A 21,035-nucleotide genomic window follows, 5' to 3' on the forward strand; every position below is an offset into this window, starting at 1 on the left:
TGTGGGGTGTGTGCTTATGTGCCAGTGTGGTGGCCAGAGGAAGAAGTCAGGTGTTCTGCTTTATAAGACTCCATCTCATTTCCTTGAGAAAAGGTCTCTTATTAAATCTAGATCTGGGCTGCCAGCCTACAAGTCCCAGTGATCTCTCTGCTTCTCTTTCTTGCTATCCCCAGCACTGGAGTTATAGGCATATTCGTGACCACAGTCAGCTTTTTGCACAGGTTCTAGGGATTTGAACTCTGGTCCTTATGCTTGCACAGCAAGCGCTCTGACCAACAGAGCCAGTTCTCAGCCCAGATAGTGAAGCCTTACACTCAAGAAACAATGACCCATATATGTAAATTTCAGACTAAATTCCTTATGAAGCTAGGTTCCTAGCCAAGTTCTGTCACATAAAATCCAAAGTGTACTTGTTAACTTAGAGGTAAAGCAGGGAGAAAGTGTTGTGGTCCCTCTTAGGCATGGGTACTGTCCCTCACCAGCATGGAAGATGTTACCAGAGAATGATGGATTACTCCAAAAGATCCCTGGGATGTAGCTCCCAGAGAGGAATTGTGGCAGGAGAGTGGGGTTGGGGTCAGAGAGAAACACATAAAAGAGAGGTTTACATATAAAAGAAATCTGTTGAGGCTGGAGAGATAGTTCAGTCGTTAAGAACACTGTCTGCTTTTCCAGAAGACCTGGATTCAAATCCCAGCTCCTTCCTAGTGGCTGGTTATCTGTCATCAGTAACTCTAGTTCCATGACATCCAACGCCCTCTTCTGGATTCTGTGGATACTGCATGCATGTGGTGCACAGACGTAACAGGCAACATACCTATACACATAAAAATTAAAAATATTAAAAAATAGAAACTGGTTGACAGAAAGAACGGGAATGCCTTCCACACTTAGGCTACACAAGACAGAGAAAGTGTGAAAAAGCACTAATATGCACATATAGGAGACAGGCGCTGTGCAAATGACCTCTAAAGCCACAGGGGACTCTGCCCAGTGCTTTTGAGTGGATGCTCACTAACCCGCTGCCATTCTTGGGAGTGCCTTTCACTTCTTAATAAACTGGCCTTATTTCTGGTATTTCTATTATTTTTTAAAAGGTCACCAGTTGTTCTGTTTTTCCAAGGAAAGGAGGGCAAACCAAGAGGGCTGGAATCGTGGCAGGGATATAGAGGAGGTACCAGGAACAATCACCGGGTGCGATGAGAGACTGTTAGAGACTCGGGCCATGGTCCCAGGAACAATCACCGGGTGCTATGAGAGACTGTTAGAGACACAGGCCATTTCATCTTCCTGGTAGTGAACAATTTGTTATTTCTCTATTTTTCTTACCAAGCATTTCCATACTAATAGTTTATCTGGTACCCAAACCCCGTTCTTGGGAGTTCCCCGGTTTTATAGTTAAAGGAGACAAGGCCGACAGCAACAGCCGGAGTTTTGATTTGAGAGCTCATTCTACTGTGTGACCTTTGGCTTCTCCCCATAAACAAAAACACAGCACATTCATATTTCTCCAATAAATCCCCACAGAAGGACAGACTCAAAGAACTGCTTTGACAGCTTAGACTGTTAAACCCTCAGAAGAGCTGGCGGTGACGCCCAGTGTTAGCTCTGCTTGGCCTTCCAGGATTAAAACCACATTGAAAAATGGGATTATTTTTTTTCATGGTATAAAATATATGCAACCCAGAGTTCCAAAGCTGTCCAGGAGTTCATGGGTGGTAGTATCCTGAGGATAAGTAATCATGTGTTTCTTGGTACTTTGTTTTGCAAGGATGTCAAGGAGATCAAAGTCCTTGACAAGGGAGGTAAACGGTTTTAGGTCACCTTGTGACTAGAAGACAGAGTGCGAATTAGGACCCAGAGGTGTTTGTTTCCCCCGACATTCACTCACAACCCAAGGTCTTAACACTCAGCTTTCTCCCTCCAGCACAGCATCCCAGCATCCTGCATGGTGTGGTAGGCAGCATTGGCTGTAGCCTGAGGCTGGGTGTGGGTCTTCCTGTCTTCCTCACTCAGTTTCTCAACTTTGAGGAAGTATGTGCTCTCTCAGCCATTTTCCACTTAGCACCTGAAATTATAAATGCTTGTAAATGACGTGATTTTGGGTGCTTTTCTGGTCTAGGTAATGTTGTATCACTTGCCAAGAGTTGCCAATGACATGTAAGCGCCATAGCTATCTGATATCCCTTTGGGGGTAGTTTGAATGAGAACGTCCCCCATAGGCACAAGCATTTGAGCACTTGGTCTTTAGTCGGCTGCATCGTTTGGGAAGTTTTAGGAGGTGTGGTCTTGATGGGGGAAGTGTGTCACTGGGGACCCTGCTTTGAAAGCATACAACCCTGCTTTCCTGCCCATTTGTTCTTTCTGCTTAGTGCTTGCTGTTAAAGATGTGATCTCTCAAGCTTCCTGTTCCCATCCCCCAGCCTGCTGCTTGATGCTATGCTTTCCCGCCATGATGGACTCCTATTCCTCTGGAACACAATCCAAAACGAAACCTCTCCTTCCCAAGTCACTTTTGGTGACGGTGTTAGATCGCTGCAACAGAAAGTAACGGACACACCTTTTATTATCCTTTCAAAAATACATAAAGCCCTGTGTTTGGTCGTCAAAAATGTTGCAGCATTTCCTTTTATCTTTGGAGATGACCTCCATTTCTTCCTTTTAAAAAATCTTACTTTTAGCCAGGCGGTGGTGGCGCACGCCTTTAATCCCAGCACTTGGGAGGCAGAGGCAGGCGAATCTCTGTGAGTTCGAGACCAGCCTGGTCTACAAGAGCTAGTTCCAGGACAGGCTCCAAAACCACAGAGAAACCCTGTCTCGAAAAAAAAAAATCTTACTTTTAATACACACACACACATCATATATACTTGTATATATGTTTGTATATCATTGAAAATCTTTCATTGACCATGGTATCATATTGCATCAAAAAGAGGCAGAGAAATTGAAATTAACCATCTTTCTGTGACCTTAAGACTCCCTGTTACAGTTTTTGCATTTGATAGTCTTTTAATTTTTTTATACTTAAAAATTAAAATGTAAGCTGGGTGGTAGTGGCCTGCACTTTTAATCCCAGCACTTGGGAGGCAGAGGCAGACAGATCTCTGTGAGTTCATGGCCAGCCTGGTCTACAGAGCTAATTACAGGACAGCCAAGTTTACATAGAGAAGCCCTGCTTTGGAAAACCAAAAATGAAAAAAAAATTAAAATGTGTACATGGATTAAAAGCATGTCTATATGTGTATCCAATGATCATAGCAATTAGCATTTCCACTTCCGTGAACATTTATCATCTCGACGTGTTGGAAACCTCTGAACCCTTCTGGTTATTTTGGGATATGTTATTAATTCTAGACTGTTAATTACATTACCATGCTATACAGCAGTAGGACAGATTCCATCCATCTACCTATCTGCGTCTTGGAACCTCTTATTTAACCTCCACTCTCCTTCCTCCCTCCCCCCTCTTAATCTCTAGTGACCACTGTCTCATTACAGAAATTATTAATGTATAATTGAGCAAAACAATGTACTCACACTATCAGCCTTTAAAAGTAATTAAAATCATATTGGAAATATACCCCTTGGAAAGACAGATAATTGGAGGAGTGTCGTCTCTGGTGACACAGGCTTCCTGGATCCCCACATCGATGCATTCCTGGCGGGGGGCCATTCACAGGAGGATGCCCCTAGTAAGAAGGGAGCAGCAGAGGCATGCCTGAGAGAAAGGAGAGGCAAGAGGGCTCTGGCCTCCTCTGGCTGTCCTCTTCGGACTAAGATGAAATACAGATAAATGCTGGTGTCTGTAAATGGATTCAACATAGGCCAAGAGGGCTACTTCACCACAGCTCAAAGAGGTTCTAAACCACCCTGTTACGCAGGCCCACGTGGGGGACTGGTGACATACTCGTTTCCTCCACTTGAGAATAGTTGACACAAGCTACTTCACAGAAACAGAGACCTAAGTGTGTCTGTGAAAGAATTTTGTTTTTATTTTTAAACTGTAGAATAAGTTGTAATGGATATTGCCATTAATTTACCTAAAAGAAATAACAACTCACATGCTGAAAAAATGAGATGAATATGCTGTATGAGCCACTATCAAAGATTGTTAAGGTTACAACCTGTCCTCTTCCGAGGACCAATTGACTGACACTTCACTGATTGGAATGGAAGTCAATTTACCAAGGGCAACCCCGTATAAATCCTCATTGCATGCTGGTCACACACAGGGAGCTGTTGTTTTATTCCAGTCTGCTGGTCAAAAAGGGCAATGTTATACTATGACAATGATTTCCAGATTCCTGGGCCTTCATATAATAATTGTGAATCTTGAACTTCTTAGTTTGAATTTTTATATTTTTGAGAATTTCACATTTGAGTGCATACGTATTTCATATATATTTTAGCATGTGCTTCCTTATGACTTTTCCAAACATTCTCAGTGTTATTTATTTCCCCTTTCTATATTATCTTCCTTTCTCCACACTGGATAAGGCAAACCCCATCCCCAGACCCAGCACCCACATCCTGCAATCACATTCTTCATCTAGAACCAGGTAGTGGGGGGTTCACGAAGTCGCCACAGGGTTCCAGATGGAAGGATGCTTCTTCATTCTGTACCATTTGAATTGTATGGCAGAAGAGATCGCACTTTAGAAAAGTAACCTTGAGGCTGGAGAGATGGCTCAGTGGTTAAAAGCACTGACTGCTCTTTCAGAGGACCCGGGTTCAGTTCCCAGCACCCACCTGGCAGTTAATCACCATCTGTAATTCCAGTTCCAGGGGCTCCATCACTCTTTTCTGGTCCCTCAGGCACTACATGCATGTGGTGTACATACACACACCACACACACACATGCACACACATACACTTTATTAGTCAGAACTTATCCAAAAGATGTATCTAAAGGTAGGGCAGTTGGGAAGTGCACTGAGTGTCATTTCATAAACAGCATAATGATCACTAAGAGTTGTTGTTTAGTAATCATTTAATAAAGTTATATTAATTGCAAAGATGATTACATAAGTTGAACAAGCATGAGTGACTATGCTGGCCCCACTCAGGCCATAATGCTTATTCAATGTGTATATGTAATGTATGTGTGTGTGTGTGTGTTGTGTGTGTGTTGCATGTGTGGGTGAAGAAACAGTCTCAGTGAGTTCCCTATGCTTTACAGGGCTCATAGGTATTAGATGTGAGCTGCGGGGGAATGCGAGTGAAGGGACATTAGCATAGATCAGGGTCCCTGGTATCTGAGTGATGGTCTGCCTAAATGCGAGCCAGTATCCCAATCCACAGGATATGTGAGTGTAACTTGGAAAACGGGTCTTTGCAGATGTAGCTACTTTAAGGATCTTGTGATGAAGAAATCAAGTTGGAATACCCAACAACCCCTAACTCCAGTGGCACCTGTCTTTTTTGACAGTTAAGGGAGAAGGCAATGTGACCAGAGAGACATGTGGCCAAAAGCCAAAGAATACTGTTGACCACCAGAAGATAGACAAGGAGAAGAATGGGTCTTCTCTAGAGCCCCCGAAGGACCGTGACCCTGCTTGGTTTTGAAGCTGTAGTTGCCAAAAAAGGAAGAACGCATTATTATTGTTTGAACCCCTTGGTCAGTGACAACTTTGTCTGACAGTCCTGGGAAATGAGTTCACACAGGAGTGGCCTCCTCTTTATTTCTAGGTGTTATGAAATGATGTTACTGGGTAATTCAACACTCTAAGGGAGTAGTCTAGAAAAAGGGCGGTGTATTGCCCGGACTCATCATTTAAGGGTTGATGGAGGAAGGAGTTCCACATGGGGCAGGGGATTGATTATAGGGCTTGCCTCTCCGCTTGGGGGTGGGGCTAGGGAAGAAACAACAGAAAGCTGCTCTCTGTAACTAATGATGGGTCTGAAGATGCTGTGGACCAGCAGGACCAGAAGAGTGAAAAGAGCCAATGAGAGGTGGGAATGATCATGGTCAAAATGGAACAAAAGCCACGAAGAAACTAGAATCCCTGTTTGGTTCTCACTGCTTTGCACTCTGACTCTGAAACAAAGCTGGGATCTTCCTGCAAAGCTGGCTACACCTTTCTCCCACGCTTCATAGCTGGAGGAGAAAGGAGAAGGAAGGGGTCAAGGGGAGCTGTGGTCCCCTGAGAAGGATGCACTCTATTGATGACAGCGTGGATGTGGACATCACAGCATAAACGCTGATGTTTTGTCTCCTCCATTCAAATTCCCCCAGAGATCTGTTGTAGACATCTATGGCCTGGAGCCATGTGAAGAAGATAATCCCACAAAAGAAGGCCCCAGAAGCTAAGATGACCAGTGAAGAGCCACTGCCCAGTGCTGCTTCCAGGTTCTGGTCTCTGTCAGAGCATGCTCTAGGGACCCTTGGCAGAAGAGAGCAGCCTGTGGACCTTTCCCAGTTGTCCCTCCTTTGCTCATCGCTCATCGTTACCTGGTTTCAAACATCCACTCTTACACACAATCCCACGAAGGAGGGATTAACTGACAAGATGTCATCCGAGAAGGTCGGTGTTAGGTGGTACCCACGACCTCCTTGCCGGCACTCTGCCACCAGCAGAGCGGCTGGTGCTTCAGTCAGGTTCCTTGGGTGAGTGAGGACCTATCAGTACATTTGGGCTTGAATCACTGGTCAGGGAATGGTTTAGGTTTTTGGTCTTGTTGCTGGTATAAAACAACTGGCAAAGGCAATTTACAGAAGGAAAGATTTTTTTGATTCACGTCTGAGGGTACAGCCCAGCATGGTGGGGGAGGCATGGCTGCAGGAGCTTGAGCCTGTCAGTTACAGCATCAGCAGTCAGGAAGCAGAGAGATGAACCCTGCTCCTCCGCGGAATGGTGAGGTGCACAGTTAAGGTAGGTCTTTCCCACATCAATTAGCCTAATTTAAACAATCCCTTACAGGCACACGTAGAGGATTACGCCCTACATGGCCAGCTTATGTCAAGTTGACAAAATTGACCATCAAAGATGGGTGGTAACGTGAGAATAAGTGGTTGTCGGGTAGGCAGAGGGCACCTTGGGGCTTAGCTTCTGTCCTCCCTGGCAAGCCAATGGGGTCCTAGTCCCTGTGACTGGGATGCAGCTGCCTATAAGCTTGAGTGCCTGCTTGGTAGCCTGGTCAGACAAGAAGAAAGATGAAGAAGAACTTACCTATTCTAGCTCCCCAAGGGAGCTACTGCCAGCATTTTGGTGAGACCCTCTTTTGTCTTTTTACTAATTCTAGAATTCACACCTTAAAAAACAGAGAACCAAACATTATATGATATTTTGTAACTGTTTTTTCTCATCACCAATATTTCTCTGTGGTATCATTTATGCCAGTTGGAATTTCTTATGTTGATCTTCCCTAGTTTATATGTAGAGTGGCTAAGAGACAGGTAGAAGAAGTCCAACTACTGGGGTTCAAATCCCACGCACACTTACTGCCTGTGAAAACATGAGCAAGCAAGCAAACCTTCCTGCTTTTTTCTCCTTTGTAATATGGCAACAGAAATGCTTCACAGGGCTGTGCTAGAGAGCAGTCAATTTCACATGCATGAGACACAAAGGCAAACTTTTGAAATATTATTATTTAACTGACATTTTGTTACTTATATTACTTTCAGGTTTCTCCAGTCACATAAATACGCTGCAATGAACTTATTACTCCACTCTTGTTTCCAAAGGAAATATGTGTGGTCACGGAGCAGAATCTTATCCAGAGTAAGCCATGCCTAAGTAGACATTGAGTGTTCTTATGTACAAAGCACTGTGCAGAGCAGGGAGGTAGGAAGTGTGCATGTGTGCTGTGTGCATGCATGTGTGTGTGTGTGTGTGTGTCGAGGATGGGGTGGCATGTGCACAGGTCCAATGCTCCGGGGCAGGCCTGACACAGGGAAAGACTTGAGGAGCAGGAAGAGAAGAGAGAACACTTGTAGCTAGGGTCAAAGCTGCCAGGGAAAGAGGCAGGCTGCTGTTTCTGCTCCTGCCACCTCCCACATCCCCACATCACAATTCTAAACGGTCTCTGGTGGGTGGAGAATTTGTTACCTCGCAGAAGAACACCCAGGGCTGGGTTCCAAAGTTAGAAAGTGGGATATGGGCGTACTTTGAAGACCAAATATTTAGGAAATAACTTTTTTGGGAAAGGAAAGAACGTATTAATAGCTGAGAAGAGAAGTGGAAAATGGAAGCCAAGCTGCATGGAGCTCACATTTGCCTGTTAGGTTTCCTACTCACAGAAAAGTCAGGCAGCCACTCAAACCTGTGACCCCCAACACACAAGCGCTTGGTTCTCAATTCCATGGCATTGTGCAAAGTACATTTTGCAGTCAGTTCTTGAAACTCTACCCCCGCCATGTCACCCCTGGCCATCCTCTCAGTAGAGAGCAGTATAATATAAGAAACATGAATTTGGTGTCAGATTCTCCTGGGCTAAGTCCCAGTTGGGTGCCCCGGGCTATGGAACATGGGTTTTAGTTTCCTCCATCTGTAAAATAGAGACAATAATCCTTACCTTATGATGCAGTGGTGAGCAGTCAGCAAGGCCATGCCTGTAGAGCATCACTCTACGGCTGGCAGAGTATGTGACGAGATTAGCCACCACCCTTCTTGTGCTACAGGGTGCAATGGAAACACAAACCAATTTTATTATTGCTTATGCAATCAGCTACACTTGCCCTTGAGATGTAGTCCCATAATCTCCCTAAATGGGGCCATGTAATTTCTAACTTCCTTTCTCAGACTGGAGGCCGAAAGTTGGGTAATCACACACCAGGATGGCAAAGACACATCCCTTATTAACAATAACAGCAACCATAAACAATTAGATCCCTTTGACATAGAATAAAGATGATAGGGTTTTAATACCCGTCCTGGGGGTTTCGCATTTCAATCTGGTGCAAACATCACTGCACAAAGGAAAATGAGGAGTGTTAAAGTTTCAGGTCTCAAGCCGTGGCCAGGGAGGCAATCAGAGATGGTGCAGAGAGTGGTACTCCTTCATTCATTCACTCAACGTGAATGTATTGGGTACCTGTTACCTGCCATATACTGCTCTATATAGTAATTAGGAAAATGGACAAGAACTGCTGGTGGGGGTGTCAGGCTGCAGTGTTTCCTCGGGGTAAGATCAAGATGGGGGTCACTGTGGTGAACTCTGAGCAAGGTCTTCAAGGAGTGAAAGCATCTTCTAAAGATGCAAGGAACAGTGCAAAAAAGTAGGACAAGAGGTTTGTGTGTGCAGGGCGAGGGGATCATGTCTGGGATGCAGCAAGAGGAGCAGCAAGGGTATCAAATGGGGGGGGGAGAACGGTGATGGAAGTCGTGCATAGACATTCCTGCAGTCTTTGTAGGTTAGCGTGACTTTCACTTAAGTGACAGAGAGGCCATTGGATGGTCTGGGTTAGAACAGCACCATTTTAAGTGGATTGTTCCTTGTTCCCATGCTGTGAGGAGAAGGCGCCTGAGGAGAGGAGGCTGACCAGAGAGAACCAGCTACTGGCTCAACCCCAGAAGGGGGCAGCAGAAAAAGTGAGTGGAGGTTATGCTGCATTTTGTCTCAAGTGAATTCCATGATGTGGGATCGCAACGGAAACCAAGCCAAGATGACTCCGGGGTTCTTCCATGAGCAACTAGAGGGGTCAGCTGAGTTGAGGGAAGGCTGTGTGAGGAGCAAGCCTGGATATATTTCATTCTCAAGGGAGAGGGCAAGCTGGCTGGCGTCTGAGTCAGAAGAGAGGGTCTAGAATGAAGATTGACAGCTGACAGAGCCCCTAGCTTAAAGTCACCTGGAGACAGGGAGCAAGGCAGTGTAAGGGCTGATCTCTAGACCGGGTTTCCCAGTGGTAGGCCCTCCCAGAATGGGCTCACCAGCCCCATCTAGAGGGTCGTGCCTGCAGGAGGTGCTTTGGATATTAACTGTGACGGCGGGTGTCGGAGAGAAGTGCTTCATAGCTCCCCGCCGGGGTGGCAGAAATAATTAAGAGAAGTAGGTAAAGGTACACTGGCAGAACACGTGCTTCGCCTGCCCCCAAGGAAGGAGCAAACCTGGCTGTATTAATCTGTTCAGACATCTGGGCACCACCGCTGCCTGGCCCACGAGGCTCCGCCTCTTGGGCTCTTTCTCTCTCCCCGCCCATCTGCCCATCCTCGCCTGTATGTGTCACTTCTACAACCGTTCTGATTGTAATTGATAAACAGAATCACGGCTCATTTTGCTGTTTCGTTTGGTCGATGTGAAAAAGGCCGGAGAGTTGGGCACATTGTATTCCGTGTTCCTGGGATTCCCCTCCCAGGCCTTGCTGGCGTGGCGGTGCTCCCCCCCCCCCTCTACCTCCACCCGGGACGCGCGGGAGCCGCGGGGGGCCTGGGAAGGGTGGGGGTCTGCAGGCCGAGGCCAGGCGCCTGGAGGTGTGTCCGCGCCCGGGGTTCGCTCCCCGCTGTCTCGCGGCCAGGGCTTCTCGCGTGGCGCCGCCGCTCCACTCGGGCTCCGGTCCCCGCCGCGCGCCGCCGCCACATCTGGAAGCGTTCAGCGCGTCTGCTCCGGCGCGCCGGGCGGGCGGGCGGGCGGGCGAGCGGGCGGGCGCGGGCAGGGGCGGGCGCGGGCGCGGCGGGGCTGGAGGGAGGAGGGAGGCCGCGCCGCGCTCTCGCGCCCGGTGTCTCCCTCTCGCTGCCTCTGCAGAAACAGCTCCCTGCCAGAACGGCGCTCGGCGCGGCGCGGCCCGGAGCGGCGGCGGCGCTTCCCGCGGGCTCGCCCTCAGGTGTTCGCGGCTGCCGTCGCCGAAGAACGCGGCTCGGGGCCTCTCGGCGATCGCCCTGGGCGGGCCGGAGACGCCTCGGCCCCCTGGCGGCTCGGGGTCCACCCCGCGTCGCGGGCCCGCCGCTCTCCCTTGCCTCGCCTTTGCGCCTCTTCTTGCTCTGCCTCTCCATTTATTATTATTATTATTATTCTTTTTTTTTCAAATGGTGTAGCCGCCAGAGGTGCGGTGCTAAATTCTTGGAAGGGGCCCGGATGTACTGAGGATGCATTACAATCTCACGAAAGGAGGCGGTAGTGGAAAGCAGCAGTTTTTGGTGTTTGGTGCAATAATGGGGATCAGGTAATCAGCCGAAGGGAGCAAGAAATACTGCGGATCCACGGCTTCCTCGATTTGCGCGAAAGCCGCCGCCGGCCTCGGAGGAGGGATTCATCCAGACCCGCTCGCGGCTGTTGCTGCATTTCTTCCTCTTTGTGGCTTCTCCTTTCCAAGCAGTTTTTGGCCAATGGTCAATGAAAACACGAGGATGTACGTTCCGGAGGAAAACCACCAAGGTAAGCGGGACCCCATCGCCGCACCCGGCTCGCCCGTAGCTGCCCACGGAGGGTCCCCGTGGAGCTGCCCGCGCCGCGTGCGCGAGGGGCGCCAACGCCGCGCGCGGGAGCCCGCGGGAGCCGGCCGAGCCGCCGTGCGAGCCGGAGCGGAAAATTCCCGCCCCTCCCCCTCCGCGGCCGGCCTTCTTCGGAGCATGTGGTTCCCATGAAATCCCGGGCGAGGGGGAAAGTTCCCCAAGTGTCGGCGCTGCCTGCGTTTCTCGCCTTTGCCTCGAAAGCCGGCCGGGCCACGGCCAGCTGGGGAGCGGCGGCTTCGGGGTCCTTCGCTCTGCCGGGGCGCGGCAGGGAACGCGCGGCGCGCGTGCACCCCGCGGAGACCAGCCCCGCGCCGGTGGCCCCCCAGGCTGCCCGGCGTCCACTCTTCCCGGCGCCACTTCCTCGGGCGGTGCGCTCCAGGTCGCGGGTGGGGGGTGGGGGCGGGGGCTGCAGCTGTGCGTCTCCGCGCGCCTCCTCTCTCCATCTCGGCTCCTCGGCTCCTCAACACCGCCCACCTCTCCACTGCCATTGACCCCGAGCGAGCCCACGCCAGGTGTGTTATTGTTGGCACTCCTGTGTGGACTCGCACCTGAGGATGGAAGCAGCTAGAAGCCCAGAGATGTGTGGGCTTCGCTTTTTCATGTTTTCAGAGAATCAGGAAAGGGTGTGACTAGCTCTGAGGCTCCATACTTAGTGTTCTCTAAGCATCTCCATGCTGGGCATCAAGTGTCTCCAGCTCCCCCTCTGATGGTGAAAGGCTTCCAGGTAACTCCCCACTTCCTGGAAACTTTCTCCCTCTCCTTCTCAGTCTCCAACGACAAGTTACTGTTTTGACATTGCTCAGTGATTAAGGTGATGAAACTGAAGTATGCTGTAGTCTCAGGATGCCCTTTCTACAGGCTCTCTGCCCCCTCCATCGTTCCCTTTCTCTTTTTGCCCTCAGCCGCTACCATTGCTCTTCCACACTGTGCCTTCCCTTGCCTTGCCAGCTTACTTCCCAGTGACTCTCCAGAGCCCAGCCTTGTAGAAGTAGTATCCAGGCCTGGCATCCAGCCCCTTCCCCCTTTGCCCTATCATCACCATTTGGGATCAGGGCCATTGCCTTTGCGGATTAGGGCTATTGGGGAGCTGCTTAGCTGCCTGGTCTTTATCTGGGAGCTGATTTGGATTTCCATTGCCTTTCTGCTTCCCATCTTGGGTGGCAGTGGTGGGATTTTGGCCTCCTTAAGAAGAAAGACTTGTCAAGGGTCATGGATACCGGTCTTTTATGGCATAAAGGCAATCCCTGTCTCTGAGTTACCTACCTTCCTTGTTCATCTGTCCTGGAACCACTTTCTTAGCTGATTGGAGTTCTGGATGGATTAGGAGGAGGACAGGATGACACAAAAGAAAGGGTGATATTTTTGAAGAGTGGAGGTGGGCTAGATCTCTCAGGTCCTGGCCATGTCCTCAGTCTAAGCAACTTGATGGAGAACTCAGTAGTATCGCCCTAGCGATTACTCCCGAGGGCAAGACATCTTTGTAAAGCAAGCTATGCCCATAGTTTGCAAGGTCTCCCAGAAGTGTAGAATAAACCCCTTGTTAGCTAACTTCCTTACTCTGCCTTTCTTTTGCCACTTTGCTTCTCAACACCATCCCCAGGCCCCTTGCAGGGAGCAGGCTTTCACTGAAGGAGCAGCAACCCCATAGGTTCTGGAGGAGGATGTAGTAGGGGAAGAGGAGGTGGCAGTGGCCAGCAACTCTACCTTTCTAGCAGGAAGGCAGCAACCACTATAGCAACCTGGATGGTACTCTCTCTCAGAGCTGCAGCGGTTACATAATTCCCAGGAGCGCTTTCGCCTCCATCCCTAGATGCGGTTCTTAGGTAAAAGAGCCCCAGGGTCCCTGTCCCCCTCTGCCTCCCACCTTCTTTTTGTTGATTGGCTGGGCTTTTCGGAGGGTTGGGGAAGGTGGTAGAGGTGGGAAGGACAGGCCTGGAGGAGTGTGAATATTTACAAGAAAGAAGCGGCTGACTTAGTAACTCATGGGTGATGAAACATAGTTGGGGGCTAGAGTTTCCGAAGGCAGGGAGAACAGGAGCCAAATGATGACCTCAGAACAGCAGCGGTGACCAATCAGAGCGGAGAAGCAAATAAGTTGCCAGGTGGCTGTTTTCTTCCTCCTGACTGGCTTGTAAGGACTGAATACATCTTCTTCCCACAGCTTCCCAGTGGGCTGCGTGCACCTATGAAGGAAGAGGTTCAGACTGTGGCGGTCAGAGGCCAGTACCTCGAAACAACCTGGAGTCAAGGCAGGGAAGGGCTCTGCTCCCAGGCTTCAGACTGGAGGTTATGTACCCAAGCTGTGCCTCACTTCTGGTGCCCCAGCAGCTCTGGTCCCATTCCAGCCTACCACTTTTCTGGGCTGCTTACCCTGTGTAGGCTCCAGCTAGCAAGTGAATTTCTTAATACTCCACCATTTAACAGGAAAACATCAGAATGTCTCCTATCTGCTGAAGACAAGGCAGAGGAGAGGGGGAAACACACTGTGCTTTTCTTTAAACCACTTAGCCATACAAGAGAGTAGTAATGATTTAAAATAAAGTAATAATACAATGATCATAGTTAACTCTTTTCGCATGGTCCGAGAGCTGCACGTTCTGTGAAGGTTAGAAGAAGACTTGACATCAGTTTCTCTTTCTCTGCGAGTTACATGGGGGACGCTGGAGAAAGGGGGCTTTTAAAATTCCAAATGCTGGGAATGTTCCTGTGAGTGACCCACAGTGTAAGAGAATCAATAGTTATCTATTTCCATAGAACACAAAGAATGATGGTTAAGAGATTGCATAGGACTTAGTGCACCTCACCCTGGGTGTTATGCAAAGGAATGTTGACAATACATTCTCCTAAAATGGTTTGTGGGAATCTTTTTCCCCATTTAAATCTCCCATTGAGTAGAGGCTCATCCCGGGAGCGCGGATGCCACAAGGTTAACAGTGATTTGTCAACACAGTGGCGAGCCACTACCCCCCCCCCCCATCTCTTAGAGACTTGGAAAAGATTTAGGATCGTTAAATTGCCTCTTCTACCCCAAAATGCTTTAGGTGGGCTCTTCCGTGAATAGGGCTTACTAAAGGAGCCCAAGGGGACACCAACAGAGGTTTCTGGGGCCTCGCTGATCTTTGGATCTTCTCCATAGTATAAGTAGGAGTTCATTGCAAGGGCCTGGATGCATAATTGACCCTAATCTTGCAGGGACAGACTCTTCCGTACCAGCCGTAGATCTGACTTCTGCCTCTTCCAGTAGGTGGCGCTACAGGGCTTAAGAGTCAGGCCATGGTCTCCAGGGCCATGGAGATGAGGAAAGATATTGGGAAGATGGAGAAGCTGTTCCCTCAGGGCCTGGTGCAGAGGACCTTACAGAGCAGCTTGTGTCTCCATGGCACTGTTCACCGGAGGCCTTCCAGAATGAAGGAGGCCCCGAGTCCCTCCACGGATGTTCCCCTTTGGATTGCTGGGCTCCATTGCACTTTCTTACCTCAGACTCCTGTTTACCTGGTCTGTAGACTCCCGCAGAGAGAGCCTTGAGGGAAACTTTGGATGGGGCAGCTGAAGGCATCATGGCCTCGTGCTGATTCCCTTCAGGATTCGAGAGGGATAGGCTAAAAACGAGTGGGCCAAAGGTCCCCAAGCCTGAGGCAACCTGAAGTTGGGGTTGCGGGGATGCTGACCTGTTTTCATCAGTGGTTCCACAGCATTTCCTTAGCTGTGTTAGGGGGAGAACAAAGACAGCTGTGGGCTCATTTCCCAGCTGATTTCTGCCTCAGCCATCTCCTGCTGGGTGGCGGCAGGGAGGATGTGGAGACCTGGGTAGAAAGTCCCTGAAGCCCATTTTGACGTTCATTGCTGTTTTTCAACTCTTGCTGTCCCCTCTCTATCTATCCTGCTGCCCCTGGTTTTGGAGTTGTTCTGGAAGATCCTGACTAAGAGGGCCTGAGAGTGACCGCTGGAGAGCTCTTCCTTTTACAGTCATCCTGCCTGCCTGGTGTTCAGGCTCTGGGCGAAAGCAGGGATTACTGGCCAGCAGCCAGCCACAGCAGCTCTTTCTCGCTGTCTCCCCCCAAAAATGAAGATGCATTTACTCTAGTACCCACTAAAGAAAGCCCCTGGCCTGCTGGGGAAACATGGCCTGAAGACATGAGCAACAAGGCTGATTAGCAAAATAATCAGTTTAATCTGATTTTAGATTCGGTCTTTTCTGTGGCTTAAGTTAATGTGGGGCACTGTGAAGGATAGCATAACCGAATTTTTTGATGAAAAAAAAAGGCATGGGGAATTGTTTAGCGAAATATCAGGTGCTAAATGCTTGGCGACATGCTAAACATCCTGCTAATGAAATGACATTTGGTGTCATGGCCACCAGCAGGAGAATAATTTAGTAAACACTTGTTTACTGGTCCTCAGGGCTGGTGGTGAGTAAGATAAGTAGCGACAGGAGAGTGATAGAGGCTTCAGGGAAAAGGAGAGGTATCCAGTGCCATTGCAAAGCGCTAGGCTGCAGCCAGGCTCTGGTAGACGGAGCAGAACAGGGCCGACACAGAGACCTGTGGAGCTGAAGCCTGTGTGTTTGCTGGACAGTTGACGGCAGCTTGCCCATGCCCAGGCTCTGGTGATCGCATGCGGATGCAGGCCAGGAGGCTTCAGCAGACCAGAGCTGCTTCCACAGTTTGGAAACTCATGGAGGTGGTCGTTTGTCATGGCAACAAGTGAAGTGGCGCTGACTCTGTGTTTACCCCCTTTTCTGCTGAATATGGGGGCCCTGGACACATTCCAGGGCTTTGCTTATGTTCTCAGTATGTGTTATGTGGAAGAGGGATCCCAGTGGGGTGGTGGGCAAGGGTGGCATCCAGGGTTACCTCACGGAAAAGTTAGTTGTGGAAAGACTGGTACTTTAGAAAGTCGAGGTCCCAGAATACGACAGAAACTGACTGACCAGAGGCCCGGTTGACTGTGCTGTCTGCGGGGAGCTTGGGGAGGTCATAGGGAATGCAGTTGCTACTCGTGGACTCCTCGGACTCAAGAAGGGAGTAAAGGTTCCATAAGGAGCAAGTCTGGACCTTGGCAGCTGAGAGTCAAGCGAAGGTTGAAAATAGACCCTTTTATCCCCAAGGGAACCAAGGCAATCGTTACGTTGGTTTTCGGCAGAGGATGAAGAAAGCAGGGGTTGATTGGCAAGAACTTCTAAAACCCCACAAAACCTCCTTGTTACATTAACTGGTGGGTGGTCTTATGCTGTTTGTGTGTGTATGTGTGTGTGTGTGTGTGTGTGTGTGTGTGTACAGGGAGAGGAGGTAGAATTTCTTTCTAAGAGCATGAATACATGCTCTTAGAAAGGCCTGTCAAACATGGAATAAATACTATGTCTTGTCAGAGTTTACTTTTTAGGCTCAAAGTAAAGGTAAAGGAACCTCAGGAAAAATTCCCATTTACATTTGAGAAAATAGAGGCTCCAGAAGGGCCATTTGGGCCAGATGTGACTAGAAACTGCCCTAGGCTCTCCCAGGGCAGGTGAAGCCTGCTGTGTAGGGTTTCAGGTTGGGCTTTGTGTAGTGAGCGTCTCTACCTCTCCCTCTTCTTGGGTCTCCTGCCTCCAGTTAGGTACTGACTTAAATTAATGCCTGAGGCATTAGATTTTAGGAACAGAGTTGAGAGGGGTGGGAGGTATCTATCATTGGAAAGGCTTAAAAATAATTCCTTAAACTGCAGAGTGAAAGTCCATATGTGTCCCCAGAAACACAGAATCCAGGATTTTGCACCCCCTTCCTAGTAGATATGTCTCAAGCATTTTGCGTCTGCCGACTCCCCCTATGCACCAAGCTGCTGGGGTTGGAGAGGCACAGAGTACCAGAATCTGGGAAAGCAGCACATTGGAGCCATGTTGACAGCACTTCACAAGTGTTACTGGGGGACTGAGATACTCCAGCGTCTAGAGATGAAAACAAGCAAGAGTCTGACTTAGACTGACTTATCCCCGAATAACCAAGAAGGAAGTGAAAAGCTAGTTAAGATCGGTCTTGTGTTTTGACATTGAGAGTTCTTGACAGCTGTCAAGTCACTGTTGGTCAGTAGCATCCTAGGACTAAGGCTCCATCAGTACCGGTATTCCAACTTTTGAGGGGCAGGACCTGAGGTGGGGGTGGTGTTACCTAATAGGGCCAGCTGCCATGCTGTCACTGACTCACAGATACAGCGCATGATTCCCTGCCTTCAGTTTCAAGTTCAAAGCCCAGTGGGGTCAGTCTTGTGATGCATAGGCTATGTAGAGATAAAAGGGGAACAGATGCTACTTGTTGCTCTGTGTACTTTCCCGCATCCAGTTTCCCAGACCTCTTCACCCCTGCCTTGTGCAGAGGGACAGAAGGTTTGGAAAGGAAAGCTTTGCTTCAAAAGTACACCTAGATTTTGGAAAATGGACCAATTTTTTTTTAATGGCAAAAGTTCTGGTTGTTTGTAGATAAAGAGAGGCAGTAACGTCGTATGGTGCTTTAAGACACTTATCGAATAGAGAAGGGCTTAAGTGTTCATTTTAAGTCGCAGGATTAGCCTTTTAATTTCCTGAAATAAAAACAATCTCATCATCAGAAAGTATGCTGGGAAACTTTTGCATCCCCTTTGCACCTTGCGCTTCCAGCCTCTGGTCCCAGGATCTGTAGAGCTGCGCGTGTTTTCATTTTTATGTAAGGGCAGCAGCACCTGCACTGAAGCCTACCGACCCCTTTGTAGTTTAGAAAGGGTCAGGAGTATTGCCTAATAGTTAATGAACACCCAGCATGGTCTAGGTATAATTCTTGCGGTGTCGCATGCTTGTGCTTAGTGTCGCTCATCTTTATAATGAGGTGGCTATTCACAGCATTTCCCAGGAAGTTGAAAACTGTCTGCTGGGGTTTTAAAATAGAGCAGATAAAGTTTGTTCTATTACCTTTCTATTGTTAGTCAGCTCCCAGTTGCAAAATATCTGCAGTAACCACCTTCTAAAGAGGGAAGGTTTATTTTGCTACATAGTTTCAGAGGTCTAGTTACCTCTGTAGTCTGCTGGCTCAGTTGCTTTGGGGCCTGTGGTGAAACAGGACATGACGGCAGGGAGTGTGTGTTGAGCAAAGCTTCTTGCCTCATGGCCATGGGAAGCCCAGAGAAAAGAAGGGGCTAGAGTTCCAATGTCGCCAGCAAGGACAAGCAAGCTTCAATGACCTACCATCCTCCCACCAGGCCACATCTCTTACAGCCTTGATACCTTCAAGTATGGCTGAAGGCTGATAAGCAAACGTCAACACCAAAACCTTTGGGGACATTTCACATCAAAACCATAGCACTTCATGCGGGGAGGAACTGGAAGAGAAAACTGCTCCTCCCTTTGGGAAGCCGTCTGTGGCCTCATGGAGCTGCCCTCAGATTTGTTTTTGTTTCTGCTGTGATGATGTCATGGATGAAGAACTGAAGGTCAGGCTTCTATAACCGGACGTGGGGCCTTTCTCTGGCCTCTCCTCCCTTAGCCATGTTCTGGCTAATGACTTAGTCCACAGTTTAGTTTGGTTAGGATTAGTTCTAAGCCGTATGGAAGTGTGGCCTTGTTCTAGCCTGTTCTTGGGTAGCTCTTGGTGCCCCTCTGGAGGAATGGGCACCCTCTACTCTCCAGCAGCCTTCTGGTACATTGCTTGTCCTTGCCATGACTTCCAGCATCATGCATTATGTGTCTAAACTTAACTAATTTTGCTTGTTTATTTATTTTGTTATTTGAGACAGGCCGCCCTAGACTTTCTATGTAGCTGAGGCTAACCTTAAGCTCCATATCCTTCTGCCTGTGTCTTTCAAGAGCTAGGGTTAGAAGCATGTGCCACCAGGCCTGGCTGTTTGTTTTTGAATAGCATCTTCGTTGAGATATAATTCACATGGTATAACATATATTCACTGAAACATGGCTTTTAGAGTATTTAATAGAATTTTTAAATCATCTCCACTGTCTAGTTCCCGAACAACTTCATCTATCTCAAAAGGAAGTCAAGTAACCTCTGGTTAACATACTCCATCCCTGCCCCAGTCCTTGGCACCCAAGAATTTACTTTTGTTTCAGTGGCTTCTTCTGCTCTATTGACAGCAACAAAAATTCTACAAGTGGAGTTCTCCATGTAGATAATACGCCATAAAAACAGAAATATTGGAATGTTTGTGATAATCTGTGTGAGTTAAAAGATAAAGTCTGGGTCGTTTTGGACTGGGGTTGACAGACATGATCCCAGCATGGAAAAGAAAAATGGACACAAATTCCCATCCCTAACCAAGAAGCTATTTCAATTTATACCTTCCAGGAAAGGGAAAAATGTATTTTTTCCCCAATGAAGTGTCATTGGGTATATCAACCACACTCCAGGGCAGTCCCCATGGCCAGGCATAGTTGGCCTGTGCAAAGCAGACATGGTGTGTGCTCGCGCTTTTGTTTTGGGTTGCCTTAAGTGTGTTTTTGGTTTATTTTGAGTGTCTTATTTTTTGGCTGTTGTTTATTTTTTATTTTAATTTTTTTGTTTTGAAAGATGTTTAGGAGGTGGAGAGGTAGGGGAGGATCTGGAAGGAGTTGGGATAGTGAAAAGAATTTAAGCAAAATATGTTGAATGAAAAAATTAAATAATAAAAAATTAAAAACTGCAAAGAAAATAAAGTGGGTTTAAATATTTTTGTGTGTGTTCATAATGCTAGGTCTGTGAGACTTACAGATTACCATGCTCTTTTAAAATCTGTAATATAATGTCCGCAAGCCAGTGGCATTGACTTTACTCACAGTGCTGTGCAACCATCACCATTCCAAAACGCCTTCATCAGACAGTATTTCCCTACGCCCCAACTCCTTCCCTTAGTCTGATGACATTTAAGCAACTTGCTCTCTATATGAATCTGCTTATTCTAGATGCTTCCTGGAAGCGTTGTTTTGTCCGCGGCTGGCTTGCTTAGCAAAGTGTCTTCAAGGTTTAATCATGCTGTCGTAGCATGTACCCGACGCCATACTTCCTTGTTGCTGAATACTCCTTCTCGTGTGTATCCCAGTGTCTTTAGCTCCTCATCTGTTGGTTACTTGGATGTTTCCACCTGTGGCTGTTGCTATAAGGCCATGCAGTAGTTTGGGACACAGGCACATATTTGATTTCCTTTGGGCCTGAACCATAAAAATAATTGTACTGGCTATCTCCCTGTGTGGCTTCCCAAGTTTGATTCCCTTTGCATGAGAATATGGCCTTAGGAAATCCCACTGTGTTAGGAGCGAGGGTCCAGTGTGCTACTCGGTGCCCGACGCATGTATCTGAGATTCGACACTGAGTATTTGACAGTGAAGCAGCTGCTTTCTGTTGAGGACTGGCTATCCCTGCCCAAATCCCAAACTAATGGAGATCTCACCTCGAGTTCAGCTCTCACTGTCTTGCTCGCTGAGCTCTGTAACGCAACAGGAAATGGGCATTGGCAAGACAAAGCTATGTCATCTGTTTCTGCTCTCTTCCAGTCTCAGTGGATAGTGTGCACCAGTGTTAGCTGAGTGGTGTCATGTGGCCTGGTTCATGAAGGTCGCTGTCTCTGGCCGTAATGCTGCCTTTGGGGAGAATAGCTTCTTAGGGATCTTAAGTGGTGCGTGTCAGCTAAGAATTGGGCAAGGAAGAAGAGAGTAAATA

At 48.2% G+C, this 21,035-nt stretch overlaps 1 protein-coding gene across 11 annotated transcripts in view; it reads left to right on the forward strand.

Annotated features, from left to right (window-relative positions):
- Cacna1c (calcium voltage-gated channel subunit alpha1 C) overlaps positions 1-21,035 on the forward strand; it is a 660,622-nt gene that overhangs the window by 93,123 nt on the left and 546,464 nt on the right. For 5 of the 11 annotated variants that reach the window (XM_075982996.1, XM_075982997.1, XM_075982995.1 and 2 more), the window contains exon 1: positions 11,182-11,311. The exons of the other annotated variants lie outside the window; for them this stretch is intronic. In XM_075982996.1, coding sequence (XP_075839111.1) covers positions 11,263-11,311 — 49 coding nt within the window. In that variant the 5' untranslated portion in view covers positions 11,182-11,262. Of the gene's footprint in view, positions 1-11,181; positions 11,312-21,035 lie in introns of those variants that run through there. 11 annotated transcript variants of the gene reach the window in all.

Source organism: Microtus pennsylvanicus, chromosome 8 (assembly GCF_037038515.1).
Source record: "Microtus pennsylvanicus isolate mMicPen1 chromosome 8, mMicPen1.hap1, whole genome shotgun sequence".
Classification (NCBI taxonomy): Eukaryota; Metazoa; Chordata; class Mammalia; order Rodentia; family Cricetidae; genus Microtus; species Microtus pennsylvanicus.